Source organism: Zingiber officinale, chromosome 11B (assembly GCF_018446385.1).
Source record: "Zingiber officinale cultivar Zhangliang chromosome 11B, Zo_v1.1, whole genome shotgun sequence".
In the NCBI taxonomy this organism is placed as follows: Eukaryota; Viridiplantae; Streptophyta; class Magnoliopsida; order Zingiberales; family Zingiberaceae; genus Zingiber; species Zingiber officinale.
The window spans coordinates 13,421,114-13,440,572 of NC_056007.1; the positions used below are offsets into that span (position 1 = coordinate 13,421,114).

A 19,459-nucleotide genomic window follows, 5' to 3' on the forward strand; every position below is an offset into this window, starting at 1 on the left:
TCTCAAGCCCTTCGGCCTTCTCCTTGCTGCATCAGACAACATGTATTTCTAAGCGTCGAGCGTGTGACTTTCTCACTCGGTTCAAATCACCGCAGTCGCCCCACTGGTGATCATTCTAATCTCATCCCGAGCGGCGTTGTTATGGTTCTCTTCTCAAGCCGAGGGCCTGCTCCGTTCGACAAAAGCTTGGGTGGGACTTGGACTATTTCTTCTTTGGTTCCGACGATGTCATGGTTTGTCGTCGTTCTTTCTTCGTCTCTTCGGTCGGCTAATCGACATCTATGACGCCAATCAGGAGATGGTGATGGACAACGATATCCCTGCGGAGCTAGTCTGCTAGCGATTGGTGTCAGGTCATAGCAATCGCGCGTGTTATGTGTCGTCTATTAGTGGAACGAGCAGAACATTGGCGTCCATGACTTGCCTTTTGTAACTTTTGGGCGACTGGCTGCCACATGTTGTATGGCGTGCGTTCTAGGCTCCTAGTGTTGTTGTGCTCCTCCCGCTCGGGGCCCCTTGGGTGGCTGATGGCTACTAGGTGGTCACCGCTTAGGCGCTCTTGCGGGCTCAGCCATCGCCTCCTTTCTTCTTGCTACTTGGGTCTCTTCCACGTTTATGTACTCTGTGGCCTTCCTGAGTAGGTGATCGAAGTCCTTCGGCGACCTCCGAATGAGTGAGCGGAAGAACTCTCCTTTAGTGAGCCCCTGGGTGAAGACGTTCACTAATATTTCCGAAGAGACCGATAGAATATCCGTGACCACCTGATTGAAGCGCTTGATGTATGCCCTCAATGCCTCCTTGGGCCCTTGATTCAAGGAAAATATGTCAACGCTCATCTTCTGGTAGCGGCAGCTGTTGGCGAAGTGGTGCAAGAATGCCACTCGGAAGTCTTTGAAGCTATGGATCGAGCAAATCGGCATTCGTCTGAACCAGTGCTTCACTGCCTCAGAAAGGGTAGTCAGGAAAACCTGACACTTCACCCCATCGGTGTATTGATGAAGTGTGGTCGTGTTATCTAACTGGGCTAGGTGGTCATCCGGATCGGTCGTTCCATTGTACTCACCAATCATCAATGGGGTGTAGTGCTTTGGCAGAAGGTCATCTAAGATTTCCTGAGAGAACTGTTGATTTATCTGCTTGGGCGAATCATCATTCCTTGGTGCATTCCTTTTATGCACATCCTGAATAGGCGAGTCGTCTGAGGAGGATCCTCATTCCTTATCCGCTTGGCCTAGCTCCTCTGCTGGAGTGTGGAACAGTGCTTGATGGAAGAGGATCAGCACGTGGGGCGCGTCCCCATATATCCCGGTCAGCTTCTTACTCTGTCCCCTAACGGTTACATGCTCTGCTTGGTCTCCATATCCGCCTTGATGACTCACTGCTGAGGTCGCGGGTTCCTATACCTGGCGATCACTCATTCCCTGTTGTTGTTGTTGCTCCACTATTTTTGCCGCTCGGGCTTGTATCAGTAGAGCCGCCAATTTAGGTTGGGATCGTTGGGTTGGCCTGCCCTGCCAAACAAATTAAGCGGGTTGTGTTGAAATTTTATCAACCCAAGCCCGTTGTAGGCCGACCCGCCTGGGCCTGCGACCCGCACGGGTCGGCCTGTGACGGGCTTGGGTTGACCTGCATGTTGAGAAACACATGTAAGCTAAGTTTTATGTCAATTTATTATCTTTCTTTGTTATAATTTTGAAATAAAAATAGTACTTTTCATCCCACACAAGTACTCATTTGTATTCATTTATATTTAAAATGCATGTTTATGGATACATTTAATTGATGGAACCTTTCCGAAGTAAACATTAAAGATATGAAATATTTTTTTTATTTTTTTTTTAAAAAAAATTGAAGGGCCCGCGGATTGGTGCACCAAACCCGCAACCCGCCTTGGATTGGTTGGGTTGGAAATTTCCCAATCCGCCAAGTTGACGGGTCAACCCGCCGCGCCGCACTAAATGGTTGGCCCACCACGAGTCGACCCGCCCATCATGGGTTGGCCTATCTGACAGCTCTATATATTAGTATATCCAGCTCCTCTTTTGTTAAAGTAACTGTGGCGAGTCATCCAACATCCTCTATCTTCACGTTTCGGATACAAACAATGTTCCCACAAACTACGCCAATATGATCTTGTCCGAAAATCATGGAAATGGTAAGCTGGGAATGTGGCAACCGCATTGACTAGATGTAGACTCCGCTCCACTCTGCAACACAAGAAACGTCAGTGCCGAGCCAGGGAAGGGGTCCCTAGTGTTGGCCCTCCGATGCTCAAGTCAATCACCGGAAAGAGGAAAAAGTGGAGTAACAGTAGACACAGGCATAAATAGCGAATAATGCATACCTCCGTCAATGTATGGACTCCATTTATATAGTTTCCTGGTGTGCGACGTGCATACTTCTCTCGAGACGTGAGCACGTTCTCCAATTGATCGTGGACACATTCTCCAATTTGTCCTATGAAAGGACACGTCAGGAAAGTGCCTCTGACACCATACCTTAATAAGGCATGCATATCCCTGACAAGACAGTATAAACTTTCGTCGTACGATCCATCTGTTGACCATGTCTTGTGTCAGCGGTGCTATCTCCCCGAAGGATACGTCAGTGATCCATCTTCTCGGCCGAATGGGCTAGCCACTCGGCTGAGTACTCCTCCGCTTAGCCGGACTTGGCTACTCTTCCGCGTGGCGACAGGTCTCGATAGTTTGTTTCCGCCCGATCGGACTAACGCTCCGGTCATACGCATGCTCCTCTGCTTTGTGACGACTTTCTGATGATCTTGGCTGAATGGACATTTCGCTTGGACAGGCCCTTTGCCGATCGAACAATACATGCCCGATTGGCCCCTGCTGGAGAGACCCGCTTGACCCTTCAGTGTCCGGCCCTTTGCCGTTGATATTCTTGACTTTGACTTTCACGTCGGCTGCTATCTCCGTCCTTTGACCCGTACTTAGTGGACCCTCCTTTATCACCACATCAATCCTTATTTATACATTTTTGGATAACATGAAAATCAGCAAGACATTAAGAATATTAAATGTATTAACTAATAAGATTCATGAATCACTTGAGATGAAATTGGAGTTTGCTTCTTATAGAAGTAGAAGAGACATTTAAAATCAATTTATAATTTCATTCTTGAATTTGGTTTAATCCAACAAGATAGGTGTATCATCCACATGTTGCAAGATGATAGACCTTTAAGAACTCCGTTTGTTCTAGGTAGAGGTAGCATTCTGTGCAGTGTATCAGAAGTGATGATGAGTAACAGTCAATGTTGCAGTAAGTTAGAAGCATTAGTTATCAAACTTGGCAGTTATGTTTACTATGATTCAATGCAATAAATTAACTACAAAAACATGGAGAATTAGACCCTCCCAAAAAAAAAAAAAACAGACATAATTCTGTTGAGAGATGGATAAGTTTCAGAAAACTGAAAAGGGTGGAGGACCATAAGCATGGACAGAAACATTATTGGGTGTTGTTGAGATGAGGCTTTCAGTTTCCTCAAAACTCCTAGCTGTCATTTACATGAAAGGGAGTACAATTTCTCATCATTGTTTCAGCATTTCAGATTTGCTACTGTGTACTTTAATTGAAAGATTAAACTAAACAAATACTAACCTCACTGCATTTACTGCTATATAAACTAGTTCCTTAATGTGCAAGACTTCTTGTGATTTAACTTGTTTTCTTTTTATAAGGGCTAATAATAATGCAGGGTGGATCTGAAAAACCATAAAAGGAAAAAAAAAAATCAAAATAACATCCTTTTTTTATTGGATTCATCGAAACAACATTCCTTTTTCATTTTTTATCAAAACAATATTTTATCCCACCTCAGCACATTTTTATTTCTGAAAATACTCTTAATTTTAATATTATTATAATAGCTATAGTATCATACCTACTAAAGCATTGACATTTTATTTCTGATCAACACTAATAACATTATATTATAGAAGTTATATTTCATAATTATTACAATACTAATACTTCATTTCTAGGATCAATATTATATTATAATAATTACGAATTGTAATTGTTACAGTATAGATAATTTATTTTTAGTTAACACCTACAAAATCATAGTTACACAATTATAACTGTTATCTTTAGTCAACGTTGACTAATATTATATTATAATAGCTACGAATCGTAGTTGCTATAACAATTTATTTTTAGCCACTAGTCAATATTATGTTTTACCAACTATAAAATCTTAGATGTTATAATTATATAATTGTTATAGGATTATTGCTGCTACCACTATGTAATAACTATGATTCACAACTACTATAATATCATCGAAAATAAGGGCAATTTTAGAAATAAAAATAGGCTGAAGCGGGATGAGACGTCGTTTTGCTAATAAATGAAAAAGGAACACCTTTTACGATTTCAATAAAAAAAAAGATGCTAATTTGTTTTTAAAAATCCTACTTCAAACGGTATATACGAGATCAAGTATGAAATCACTAAGGATGTCAAAAATGAATTTGACCTGGCTACCTTACCCGAGTTGATTAGAAAAATATAGAATTAGGGTTAGGGATTTTCGAGTTTGGGTTGGAATTTTTTAGGTAGTGTTAGGATTGGGCTTAGGATGATCTGGGTTGACCTAATTTAGGATTTAGGAGATTTTTTTTGGTAAATCAATTTTTATTTTAAAAATTAAAATATTTTATGTACATAATATCAAAAGATTAGTATGATAATGATAAAATATTGAGATAAAAGTAAAAAATTATAGGAATTATAATAAAAGAAAAACCTTTTTAATCAGATCGGTTGGATTATACCAGTTGGTTGGGTTATCTGGATTCAGGTTTGGATTTAGGATTTTTTTGTTGTATTCAATTCAGTTCGAAACGGATTCAGATTGAGATTTTTTATAATATTCTTATTTTGATCCGACCTGAACTCATCTAATCCATCCGAATTAATATCCTTAAAATTCACTTTAAATTGAGTATCCATTTTCTTCCTTGTGAAATTTGATATTTTATAAAGTTCTTAGGGCCTCCATTAATCACAATTTGACACATGAAGTAGGTGCACATGTTGCCTAGACTACAAATCCTGAAGAGGGGATCTCATATTTGATTCTGACTATGAATAGTGAGGAGGTTAATCTAATAGCGAAGATGATTTAGATGGACCCGATGGAGCTTATAAGAAATTGTAGGTCCGGTATAAAATTTGTATTCTAATGATTAGCGATGCGGTAGAGATTGCCACTTCATTTGAGATTGTTGATGAAGCTTTTGAAAGGTTTTCTTCTTTTGAGAAATAATACACGAGGACTCATGGGGAGCCATCTCGTGAGATTCTTCCGAGGCCTAAATCATCGTGGTGCTCTAAATATTAAAAGAAAAAAAAAAGAAAAAGTAGTCAAAGAGGGAGTTTAAGAGAATCCTTTTACCTAGCATATTTTTTATGAGCAATGATATGCACAAGGAAAAAAATTCACTGAAAACCTCAAGGATAGACACATAAAGTCATGACCCACCATTTCACTTTTTATGGGCCCCATCACTTTATGTGTCTATCCTTGAGGTTTTCATTGAATTTTTTTCCTTATGCATATCATTTTTCATTTTTTATATCTGATTCGTGTCTCTATATGTAGTTTGTTGAGTCCGACTAGACGAGAGCTGGGAGGGCTCAACCTAGCGACTCAACCACTCAACAGCTCGGACTAGCTCTATAGGTTGACAACTCGTGCTAACTCGGCAAGTTGATAGGTCGGACTAGATCGACACCATGGTAGATCGAACCAACTCAAACAGTTTTGAGCTTGGATCCACTCGACCAAGTGTGACTCAATTAACGATGACCCAACACGATGACTTGACTAGTGCGAGATAGGGCTATGTAGACGCCTTCTGCTTATCTGAAGCTGAGTCGGGTAGTATCAATTAGCATCGTTAAATCTACACCAAAATAAAAATACTCAATTTGTGTAATAAAATTATTTTAAATTTAGTAATTTCATAATTATTTGATTTGTCTTTTATTCACATTTGATTTAATTGGTCCCCTTGACACCTCAAATAATATTAATATTGCCCCGGGATAATAGTACACAATATCTTCTTAATTTTCTAGATAGTCCTAGTTTTATTTAATTAACGGATAAATTTATTTTAACTGACAGTTGATTTAAAAATAATGGAATAATGAATCTTCCGCTAGAAATATTTTTCGATTTATTCGAATAACCAGTAAAAAAATGCCCGTGAGACCGAGTTAATTAAGAAAAATAAAATAAAATAATAATAGAAAGGAAAGTATTCTTATTCTCTGATCCAAACAATAGATTTGACGATAAAATAAATTCTACATTTCGATTGCTGATTCAATTCGAGAAGCTTCCGTTCACAGAGGAAGAACGGAGCCGCAGGAACTCCGGCCGAATGAGAACAGAGATCGTCGCAATATGCCGCCGCCCGCGCCATCGTTTTCCGCGCGCGAGCCCTGCCGCAGTGCCACGTGTAGGCGCGCATCCGTCGAAGAATCCATCGAGAGTGACCTCCGCATCGGCTGCGCGCGCAGCGCTTCATCCTTCTTCCCGGCGCCGATCCACTCGTCTCCCCTGCTCGCGAACAACTCTGCCGCCTTCCTCTGCTCCCCCGCTTCGCCTCCCGTTTCGCGACCGAAGCGGCGAGCCATCGCCGCGGCAGCGAGAGGCTCGACGGGCGCCGTCGCGGTGACGCTCGCCCTGCAGAGCGGGCAATTGGCGTTGGATTGGAGCCAGGTGTCGACGCAATCAATGTGGAAGACGTGGAGGCAGGCGGGCAGCAACCGGATCCTCTCCTGCTCTCGGAACCCGCTGAGGCAGACGGCGCACTCGCCGGGTCCGGCGAGGAACTGCCTGTACCTCACCGTCGGGATCGCGCGAATGGTGGACTCGTCGAGGCCGAGTTGTCTGCCAGAGGCGGTGCCGCCATGCCGCCGGGCACCCTCTTGCCCGTTGAGGCCGCACTTGGTCACGAAGACGTAGTAGCCGAGGAGGAGGAGTGAGGTGGCGAGGATTCCGACGATGGACACGGCGACGACGGGGAAGCCGGCGACGGAGGAAAAAGGCGACGTCATGAATCAATCCACTTGGAGTAGTTGCTCCAATTGACTTTAAGTTGACCTTTTATATTCCTCTCCAAAGTTTGGAAGAAGGATGAGAAGTCAAATGGGAGAAGATTGAAGAAAGAATGAACAAGGCGACATGATTGAAAGAATGGAAGATGGAAAACAGATGGAATGCAAAAAGAGATTGGGAGATTGAAAGATTAGGATTATGTAGATGCATAGCAGTGATGATGTCTAGGACTGATCATCGCAAAGGGCTTGTAGTGGAGGGCAGAGTGGAGACAATGCCGAACCTAATCAATGAGGAAGCAGGGTACTGTAGTTTGTTTTGGCTTTGTGCGGTTAATACCTGGAATCCATCAATGCAACGGATAATGCCTTGGGTGGTGCTGGTAGAAGTCACACAATGGGATTGTCTAAATTTAAAATGAGTTAAATGGTTGAAATAGTTATTTAAGTTTAGAATTATAATAAATTAAATCGATTCAAAATCTCCAATCTTATTTGGTAAAGTAATGGATTTCAACGACCTCCACTAATGTGTTTTGCTTCGTAGGCCATTGGACCTTAGCCAACTAGAAGATTGTCATAGCTTCGACTCTGAAGATATCGGGAGAGGAGGAATCCAACCGAGTAAAGAAGGACACCATCAATAACTAAGTCAGTCAAGTCAAATGAGTTTAAAATGAATTATGTCATTGAAATGGTTATTCAGATTTAATTTCTTTTTTACGAGCTTAGATGTTTTTAAACTCTTAATTCAAATTTGTTTAATTATTTGAAACTTTTATATTTTAAAATTTATTTAGTTGATTAGTGAGTTGGATATTGTAATATTGTTTGTTCATTTTTATATTTTATTTATTTATTTATCATATTAATAAGAGTTTTATTGATAAACATAGTTCATAAATTTTATTTAGGAATACAGTTCATAAATTGTTCTCAAAATGTATTCATGTGGTAAAATATGAGTTAAATATACATATATGTTTAAACTTATTTATTTAATTTAATGAGTTATTTAAATTTATTTATTTAATTAATTTTATGTATATTGAATGAATATAAATAAATTATTATTAAGTTGACAGATATTGGATTCAATTATAATACTATGTAATATTTTCTAAATCTGAGTTTGATTTATTTAAATGATATGGAATTTTAATTTGAACTTGTTTGCTTAAATCTTTAAATTTAATTTGTGGGTTAAAGCTACCGGCTCTTTTGGCAGACTAAATTTTTTAAATTTCTGTTCTTTTAAATAATCTTTTACTTGTCCACTCCCAAGAGTGAGTGAGATGACAAGGCCAAAGTGTTTTTTTTTTTTTTCAATTTCTGTATTTTTTAATAATTTTATATTAGTCCGATCCAACAAATTACGATGGTAACGGGGCAAAAATAAAAAGGGCATACTTTATTTTTTATTTTTTTTTTATAAAAATAGCTCTCACTCCACTATTTAATCCTGTAATAGTGTCTAATTATTTGTCCCATGGCTCAGTCGTTAATGCGTTAACGCATAGGAGGTTTACACAATAAAGTCAAGGGTTTATCTTCGGCGAAATACTAAGGATTAAAAAAAAAAACTAAATTTAAATTAATGAGAAATAATAATATGAATAATACTAAATACTATTAAAGCAGGGTTGAGTTGAGTATTTGGATACACCTGAATAATAAGATGTCCTCTCAATAAAAAAAATAAAAATGAGACATTCCTTGTTTTTTGAATTAAAAAAAAACGTCTTCTGACTTTGCCCATGGTAACGGGCAATCCATTTATTCAGTAAAAGAAAATGAAGCAGCAATTGCAATTGCTACTTCAGCTCCCATTCCTGAGTGAGATGACAAGCTTTGTTTTTTGTTTTTTGTTTTTTTCATGTTAAGAAAGCTGTAAGGATAGTAAAAGTCAATTCATTTTTTGTTTTGATATTATGATGTGTTGAATTGTAAGTGGATGAATAATTAATAATACTTTTCCATTCCATTGTGATAATGGAGAGCGTTAAAGACATGGATGATGTGACGTGGTATCAATTCAATCATCCTCGTCTGCCTGATCTTGTACCGAAGAAGCCGGGTTACGCGATAAAAGATCATTCGATCGTCTCAGTATTCTTGTCTTCGGCTTTACATCAAAAGATAAATTATAAAATATGGAGGGGAAAAAGACATATTTAAACGTATCAAATTTTAATCATAAAATTTTATATGACAATACTTTGTATCACAATCACTACATCATTCGGAGGAGACAAAGAAGACCACTCAGAGGAGACAAAGAAGACGGAGTTATGATATAACAAAGGGTGTCAAATTGTCATTTAAATATTCATAATTTAATCCTTAATTATGATATATTTGTAGATTTGTTGTTTTTCCACATAGGGCGTAAAACCATGAAACACTAAGTTTAAGGTTTCACAAGAATAATTAAGAAATTTATTTATGAAATTTTCTAAGGGCACACTACTACTAATTAAGGGATTAATTTATAAATTTTCTATTAATTTAAGGAATTTTTTAGAATTTTAAATGAACTAGAACGACACATTTTAAGGGGATAGGACTATTAAGCTTGATGGAAGCCTATGATGTCTAATTAAGTTGGGAGTTGATTGACCTTAATTACCTTAGGTTAGTGTTAATAAACCTAGGTATAAAAGTCGATTCTCTCCTCCTCCTCACTCGCTGTTTCCCGAGAAGAATCACCGCCTCTTCACTCTCCAGCTCCGCCATTTCGACGATAAATTTCACCCTGCTTGTACAGGCAGTGCCCCAACCTCTCACAATGAGGGGGTGAGACCCACTACTTAAGTGTGGGTCCCACCATTCCAATGTGAGAGGTTGGGGCACTGCATGTACAGGCAGGATCGAATTAACCCATTTCGACGGAGTTCCCACCACTTCGTGAGATCTGGCTAGGCACCACCGCACGCGGTCGATTTCCTCAAGGATACTGCAACGAGCATAAGATCCTTCGGCCATCTCATCGACGGTGTGAGAACGATTGGGCGAGAGCTTCCGCCGGTGTAGCGAGGAAGGAATAGGCAAGTACTCTCCATTATGGTGGTATGAGATCAGTGAGGTAAGAATTAGGTGCACAGGAGAAGTCGATGTGCTTGTTTATTGTCTGATTGGTTGAACGAGTTGAGATTTCTCTTTCCCGCGACGTTCTTGTTGTGCCTTGTGGTTTCTCTATCTTTCTGCGGAGGATTTGGGGGTCGATGATTGAATTTGGTGTTGAACGGGTTTCTCTTGATAGATTGAGCTTCTGGATTCCTGTTTGATTTTTGGAGTTTTCGATTGGTTTCTGGGAGATTTGTTCTGCTCTATTGCCTAGTTTTGCTTCATCAGAAAGGATTTAGAAGTTGACCGATTGGTTATACTGCCCGACGTCATTTCCAGAGGATTCTTGTTTGTTGATTGATTTCAATCAGAAGAGTTTGGATTTGAGGAAATTTTAGGTTTCTCAAGTAGGCTGGGAGATTGTGAACAGATTTCGGAGATTGTAAGGGTCTCTATATTGCTCGTGTTGCTGTGATGCTCCGGTTTGTTTTTGGAACAGATTTGGGGGTTTTGTGGAATTAATTTTGTTACGCTGTGCATTGTCTTCAAGAGGGTTAATTGATTCATGACAACGTTTTATTTTGATGACTACGGTTTGGATAAATTTATAGATGATGTTGTAGTTTAGTTTTATGTTTTTGCCTGGTGCTGTTACGGTGAGAGCAATAAGGGTGGTGATGTGGTATTTTTTTCCTTAATGGGTAGATCCGCTCTACGTTCCATGCCAGTTTCAATTCTTGTGATCTGTCCTCTATTTCATTATGCATAATTTAGGTTCCGATTAAACCCCACAGGTCATCCGAGTTGGTATGTGGTGGGATGCTTGCCACATGAGGTCGCGGGGTCGAAACTCAGGGTAGTCGAGGCGTAAATCTCCGGTCCTTGTGCAACTCACCCTACCTTCCATATGCTCGCTCAGGATGCTGTGATTTACCTCCCTCGTGATGGCCTTGGGTCGGGTGCAGCGGGGGCGCTAGGGGCGAGCGATTTCGCCTTTTGCCACATGATTTAGGTTCCGATTCACTGATATTCTTATGTTTATGCATGATTTTTGGATATGGAAAGGCTCTTGTGTATTTGTATGTTTATGAATGTCGAGAATGTGCTAATAATGTAAGGATAATGAAATGTGTATGTCCACTTGTGGTGACAGTACGAGATGGATATCTCGGGATGAGCTCCGTGGAGGACTCTTCCAAACATGACTGATAATATAATTTATATTGACTTCGGCTATATGACTGCATGTTCTCCTAGGAGGTACCTCTAGGCATGGGCAGAGCTTACACGGGCCCAGTGTGGGCAGTTGCCCACATTGGGCCCAGACAAAAAAAAATTATTATTAAGATTTTTTTTCGCCCTAAATCAACCCTAACTAAATTAATCGCTCTCTTCTCCTCTTCACAATAACCTCGCGATGAACAACCATGCGTCCACGCCGAACCTGCAAAGGCCAGAGCCAGAGGAACACGAGTTGGGAGAAAAGCATCGTGTGCGACCACGCCGTCGGCTATATGCCTGCAGCAACCTCACAAACGCCTCCGGCGCAAGTCGTCGTAGGCTTGTAGCTCACGCCGAATGGCCGAAATACTTCAAAATTCAAATACCCATCCTTAGTAGTCAGTTCTCCCTCGCCACCTCCTCTTTGACTTCGTCCCCTGTCGCCGTGCTCCATAGCAAACTAGGAAGCCTAAGGTAACCCTTAACCCTAAATGTTTTTTTCCTCTTCCCAAAAAAAAGCCGGTAAGACACTTCTAAGTTCTAAGTTCTATTTCCACAACTAATATTAAACAATTTTTAACAAAAAGTTATCTGTATATTATTTTGTTTTCTACCATATGCTTACAAAATTAAGAACTACTAATTTGATAGTTAACTATGAGAGAAAATTATTTTCCTTTTGCAATAATTATTCATATACAATACATGGGTAAAGAAAAAATATGGATATATGATATGCTGAAGAAGTCAAGTACTGCATCCCCTACTTTGAATTCAATGACAACCTCATTAGTCATTAAATAATCCAGAACAGAGGGTAGTGTTATTCTTAGGAGTGTTTTTATAACAATCTTGGATCAACTATGTCTATGTATGCCAATCCTGGATCAATTATTCTGATAGAATAAAATAGTTCAAAGATTACAACACCTGCGCGCGGTAGCGTACGAGTGCAACCAATTCGTTCCTGCACTCAACGACCATTGCTTCCTTGGTGTGACCGCGTCACTGCCCGACATAAATCCATTTTTTTATTCATTTTTATATATTGATGTTTACTTAATTGTCTTTGCTTAGTTACTTAAACTTCAATTATGCAATTAAGCAATAAGCATGGATCTTATCTTTGATATTAGGTGGTTTTAGGATTTTGTTTAAGTTTGGATTGTTAATTCATTTTTTATTTATTTATATTAGAAAATCACTATGTCTACAATGCATAAATTTTTTTAAAAGAAAAGCTCCAGAATCAGAAGAATAAAATATTAGAAATGTTACAGTTGAAGAATTTATTTTTTCACAATTACCAGCAAATCCTGGACTAAGGATTCCAATTTGTTCTTATAATGCTAACATTAGGGATCAAGTTCGAAGGATATATTTGCAAAAAGGCCCATGTCAACCTTCAGGTTATGAATTCCCAAAATGAAAATTTGGAGTAAGCCAATTTAGACGATTCAATCCTTCATGGTTTAAGGAATTTGGTGAATGGTTGGAATATAGTATAGAAAAAGATGCGGCGTATTGTTTGTATTGTTATCTCTACAAGACAAACTAAGGGAAAACAAGCAGGAGGAGAGACTTTTGTTAGCGAAGGATTCACAAATTGAAAGGGTAAAGATAGATTAAATATTCATGTTGGCCAACATGACAGTGAACATCATAAAGCTCAAATGAATTGTGAAGCTTTGATGAATCAAGATGACCACATTCAATCAATTTTGCACAAACAGTCAAAGCAAATGCGAAATGATTATCGTATCCGTCTCAATGCTTCTATTGATTGTATTAGAGTTTTGTTGGAACAAGGGAATTCATTTCGGGGTCATGATGAGACTGAAGGTTCTCTTAATCCAGGTAACTTTCTTATTCAACTGAAGTTTTTAGGTGCTTATAATAAAGAGATTAATGATGTGATATTGAAAAATGCTCCTAAAAATTACAAGTTAACATCACCGGATATTCAGAAGGATATAGTAAGGGCTTGTGCAACTAAAACAATTAATGTTATTATCAAAGATATTGGTAATTCATTATTCTCTATTTTAGTTGATGAATCTCGTGATGTGTCAATGAAAGAGCAAATGTCAGTTGTTTTGCTCTATGTGGATAATAGTGGGCATGTAAATGAGCGTTTTGTTGGAATTGAACATGTTACTAGTACTACAGCACTCTCACTTAAAGCTGTTATTGATAAGATGCTTTCAAAATATAATTTGAGCATATCTAATGTGAGAGGACAAGGTTTTGATGGAGCAAGTAATATGCAAGGTAAATTTAATGGTCTAAAAACACTCATTTTAAAGGAGAACCCATGTGCATTTTACATACATTGTTTTGCCCATCAGCTTCAACTAGCTCTTATAGCTGTGGCCAAGAAAAATCTTTCAATTTCTAATTTCTTTCGTATTGTAGGTGATGTGATAAATGTTGTTGGATCATCCTGCAAACATTTTGATCTTCTTAAGGAGAAACATTCAGATTTTATTGTTGAGGCACTAGAGAAGGGTGAAATTTCAAGTGGTCGAGGACTTAATCAAGAAACTACCCTTAAACATGCTTGGGATACACATTGGAGGTCACATTACAATTCTTTGATCAGTTTGATTTCTATATTCTCTGCTATCAGTGATGTGCTTGAAATAATTTCAGAAGATGATTCCAGTTCTCATGATAAAAAAACTAAGGCATTTAATTTATTAGAGTTAATACTTTCATTTGATTTTGCATTCAATCTACACTTGATGAAACATGTCTTAGGGATTTCGAGTGAATTGTCAGTGGCATTACAAAAGAAAGATCAAGATATTGTAAATGCAATGGATTTGGTACAAGTATGCAAACACCGACTCCAAAATATGAGAGAAGATGGTTGGGATTCATTTTTAGAAAATGTTCACTATTTTTGTCAACAACATTACATTGATTGTCTCAAAATGGATAATATGTTCACACGTTGGGCACCACGTGGTCGTCCCCATCGTAATCCACCAGAAGTGGCAAATTTACATCACTATCGAGTTGATTTATTCTATGGTGTTATTGATATGCAACTTCAAGAATTAAATTATCGTTTCTCAGAGGCAAATACAGAGTTACTTCTTTATGTAACTTGTTTGTGTCCACAAAACTCTTTTTTGGATTTTGACAAGAAAAAATTATTGCAACTGGCTGAGTTTTATCCACAAGATTTCTCAAGATTTGATCTTCTCGTACTTGATGATCAACTTGAAACTTATATATGTGATATGCGTTCTAACAAAACATTTCAAGGATTGAAAGACCTCGGTGATCTTTCAGAGAAATTAGTTATGTCAAAAAAAAAGTATGGTGTATCCATTGGTTTTTAAGCTTTTGACATTGACATTAATTTTACCAGTTGCGACTGCAATTGTAGAGAGAGTGTTTTCTGCCATGAGAATTATGAAAGACAGGTTGCACAATTGAATGAGTGATGATTGAATGAATAATAGTCTTATTGTCTATGTAGAGAAAGATATATTTCTAACGGTTGATAATGAAGCTATTATACAAAAGTTTCAAAATATGAAGACTCGAAAAGAAAAATTGTAAGGTAATTATGTTTGATTTCATATTGTATGCTTTGTTAACAAAAGGATTAGCTTCTTGACTTAAAGTCTTCACAACTCTCCTTTGAAATTAATTTATTCTTTAAAAAATCATGTAGTTTTACTAATGCTGAATATGTCACATGATCAGTCGTAAGCATAAGTTTTAGTTTCTCATTTTGAATTTTGATGGCAAATGCTAATTTGTCTAATTCATTTGCAATTATTTCTATGCAGATTTCAATTTGGATGATGTTGCCTTGATGTTTGAAAATTATGAAGAACTTTTGAGTGCATCTCATAACCAAGAATCTTTTTGAAAAAGATGGTGGAATAGATAGTTTTTTTTTATATTAAGGAGGCTAATTCGGTTGGATAAGCTTATCGGGTTTGCTTTTATTTTGCCATTTGCGGTTTAATTATTATGCCAAAAAAACATGTTATGTTCTATTATATAATGAAACATGATTAATTATTTCATTCTCTAGATCTTTCCAATGAGGTACACTCAATATGTTTTGCTTAGCCTATGTTAATCTTTGATTTTATACCGTGCATAATTTTACAATTATAAAATTAATTGTATCATGCCTACACTCGACCAATATCCTAGCTCCGCCCCTGCCTCTAGGATCATGATTATGGACTGAATGACTGACTCAAACGATAGTTATCAAAGTGTAACATATTCATCCTTAATAGTTGTGTAGATTACTCTACTTAAACGTGTTTTCCTCTATTTCATAATTAAGATTGCAATTTATGTTTTAGCTACTGATCCTACTTCATATGGATGTCATATTTTCATATTGGAATATTCTTGTTGGGTCTATAGACTCATGACGTATATGATACAAGTGAGAGAGACACCCCCAGGGTATTATCGATGGCATGCACACGGAATAGACGAGGAGGCAGGATGGTACCTCGACACACTATCCGGGAACCTTTAGAAGTACTGTGAAGACTCTTGTTTTCTGTGGAGTCCGTCCTTTACATGTATGAGGAGAGGTGTTGGTGCCTTTATTTTCCTTTGCTCAAATTCTTTGGATTGTGAAGCTATGGTTTGTGTTGATTATGATGGTTCATGTATGATGAGATTTTATACTATGATCCCTTAACATCAGTATTTGAGAGGTTTATTATTTGATTGAACGTCGGTCTTCAAGTTAGCTAGTACATGCTGTAAACTTTTGTTATGAGTCCTTGGTACATGTGGTAAACTAAGGGTCTTTTCACTAAGCTTCTAGACCACTAACCACGAGTACTTTTTAATTTATCCCATTGACACATACAAAATTTCTATAAAATCAAATCGATCCTGAGGTCATGTGATTCATCAATTTTTTTTTTTCCTTCGAAAGAAGCACCCAACTATTCTCCTGTTCATACAAACCATATGTAGTTTTCAAACGGTCAAAAATAAGATAAAATAAGATTTAAAAAGGCTCTATTTAATCCGAACTATCCCAAATATCTTTATATTCAATTGCATAGAAACTAACAATTAATTTTTACAATTATATAAGTCTGTTACAAGAGTAATTTTGTATATTTTAATTTTACTTCTCTAAATGATAATCTAATTAAAATAATATTTTAATAAATAAAATAAACGAGGGAGACTCTATAATATTCACTATATTTAAATGAGCATTATTTCATCAGATCGACTAAATAGAAATTAATATGTAAATTTTATAATGGATAGAAGCTAGTTGCTAGCTTTTATAATATGTAGAAATCAGTTGCTAACTTCTATAATGTATAAAAATTAGTTACTAGTTTCTAGCACAATAATCTTATATAATTTTGATTTTACTTATTTTAGTGATAATCTAATTAAAATAATATTTTTAAAAGTAAAATATATATATATATAGACTACCTGATACTCATTATATTTTAAATGAACATAATTTAATTATAATCGAGTGTGTAGAAACTAATGTAACAACTATCTTTTAGCTTTTACACGTTGTGGAAGCTAATCGATAAATTTTATATATTATAGAAGCTATTCGGTAGCTTCTATAATAATACTAAATCCATCGATATTTTCGGAATAAAATCATGAGAGAGACCACTATTTAAGTTTTTATAGGAAAGAAAGGTGCTAATATAATATAATGTTTCTCTTATTTTTGATGCCCCTTGATTTTTGTTAAAGTTTGATGATTCTAAAGATAAATAAATATTATTAAATTAAAAATATTTTTATATTTATCTATTATAAAAGTATTTGATAATTCGTATCAAATAAACATTAGTAAGCTTTTAGTATTCTTTTTCAATATTTATTTTTTAAAATTTTAATTGTCTAAAATCATTAAACACTTTTGACTATTAGGTGCTGATATTTTGTTAGATCTGTGCGAGCTAGAAGGGTGAATAACTTTGATCGCTTCTCTTCAATGTTTTGTGCTTGCCGTTGAATGCGCAAAGGATATATTACTCAATCTCAACTCTACATACACAATACCTTGGTTTACCTAGTATCCACTCCTTGAGAATATTAATTTGAGAGTTCACTCCTAGCGATCTCTTCCACTAAGAACTCTCTCCTTCTTGAAAATTTTCTGGAAGTGAAGAATCCTCTTACAAATCATTCTTGCAAGAACATAACAAGAAACAAGAAAGCAAAGACACATATAATCGAAAATGACTTTACAATCAAAACTTTGATTACTTGATCTCTTATAACTTCGAAATGCATCTTGTTGGTCCGAAAATGCTACAACACTATCCTTCAAAATCCCAAGAATTGGCGCCTTCAAACTCTACGAAACCTCCTTTTCTAGGATTGCTTTCGGACGGGAAAACACCTAATCAATTGATCTTACTCCTAATCAATTGTCATGTCAAATCCGACTGTTCAAACTTGTAGAATGACTCTTTTTCGTCTGACTAATCAATTAGTGAGTCATATCAATCGATTACTTCAATCAATTCTAAATCCTTTTGTTCTCTCGAGAAAGTACTACCAATTGATTAACCAATCGATTGACAAGGTTGAATCAATTAAACCAATCAATTCAACATGCTTCTATTTCCTCTTGAAACTTTTGTCAATCGATTGCCAATTGCCTTAAGCCAATTGGCTCCCGAAGTAAGCTCTCAATCGATTGAACCAATCAATTTCTTTAGGTGAATCAATTACACTAATCGATTGCCCAACCCTCAACTTTGAATCTGAGTTTAGGGTTCCTTTGCCCTAACATCTAGTCATCTGTGACTTATTAGGATTTTCCGGTCAACCTTGACCAGCTAGTTCTTCTTCATCAAATGTCTAGCCCTTCTTAACCTATTTAGAATTTTCTCTTACCAACCTTCCCATTGGACTTTCGGCTACTATGAGTGACTGTAATGATAGGTTTACAAAACCCAAGAAATTTGGTTTTGTAAATCAAATAGCATTGCAATTGATTAGAATTTTTTAAACCCAAGAACCTAACATCCAAAATTGGATGCTGGGTTTATAATAATTTAAAAATAAAAAAAATAACAAGTTCTAAGATAGGGTGTTGCGTACGCAACCTCTCTCCGGACGCATGCATAGCACAAGCACGTAGGGCATGGGCCCCACACATAGCGGTTGTCGGGCACTTGCTTTTTTATTTTTATTTCATTTTTTTCTTTTTTGTTGTAAAAATGGAAAATAAAAATTTAATCAAACGATCGTTTTTGGCAAGGACTATTTCAGATTATGTTACTGAATGGCTAGAAGGCTAGAAACAACTATTTTATATTATTTTAATTTTTTTTAACAACATTTTTTTAGCTTATAAATAGAGAAATATTTTTCATTTCCCTACTCACCATCTAAAACTTTCTTCATAATTTCTCTAACACAATATTTCTATCTCTTTATTCTAAATGATTGAAAATTTCAGTAGTTCATTCAACAATTTATTTGGTTCTCCAAATACAGAGGGAAATTCAAACTCTCAAAATTCTCAATCATGTTCTCTTCCCAATCCTCACTTGTCTCAATTTGCTTGTGCAACTCAATTTTCACAAAATACTCCCACTGGTTCAAATTTTGTTCCTCACGCTCCGTTTTTCATGTTTCCATCTGATTATGCTTCAATGGGTGGGCAATTTATGATGTCACCTCCTTCTCAAGTATTACTACTCCATCACCATCAAGCATGCTATCGAACGAATCTCGACAAACGAGTTTGGGAGAATCTGGATCCGATAGAGAGCCCCCAACACCAATTTCAATGCTACACTCTCAATTTCCAACGCATTCGACGACACCTGGGATAGAAAATATTAACCTCGAGGATGATGAGGAGGATGACAAAGAAATGAATGCCCCTAGTAATAGTGCTAAGGTGATGTGGTCAACCGAGGAGGAGAAGTGTCTTGCAAGAGTTTGGGGAACTATTCCCAACGACCCAAAAGTTGGTAATGAACAAAAGAATAAGCATTTTTGCAACGTACAACCATGTACTATAATGACAATTGGCTTGCGGGTATGATAGCAAAAGAATGTG

The 19,459-nt window shown here is 37.0% G+C and overlaps 2 protein-coding genes across 2 annotated transcripts; one reads left to right on the top strand and one right to left on the bottom strand.

The window, feature by feature from the left end:
• Positions 1 to 6,282: 6,282 nt before the first annotated feature.
• Positions 6,283 to 7,358, bottom strand: LOC122034647 (RING-H2 finger protein ATL16-like). Its single transcript, XM_042593965.1, has one exon. It carries the CDS (start codon positions 7,099 to 7,101, stop codon positions 6,385 to 6,387), a length of 717 nt encoding a protein of 238 aa, XP_042449899.1. The 5' UTR covers positions 7,102 to 7,358; the 3' UTR covers positions 6,283 to 6,384.
• Positions 7,359 to 13,061: 5,703 nt separating this feature from the next.
• On the top strand, positions 13,062 to 15,277 carry LOC122033792 (zinc finger MYM-type protein 1-like). The gene is made up of 3 exons (XM_042592952.1): positions 13,062 to 13,659; positions 13,804 to 13,896; positions 15,195 to 15,277. The coding sequence occupies exons 1-3, from the start codon at positions 13,062 to 13,064 to the stop codon at positions 15,275 to 15,277; spliced, it is 774 nt and encodes a 257-aa protein (XP_042448886.1).
• Positions 15,278 to 19,459: the final 4,182 nt, after the last annotated feature.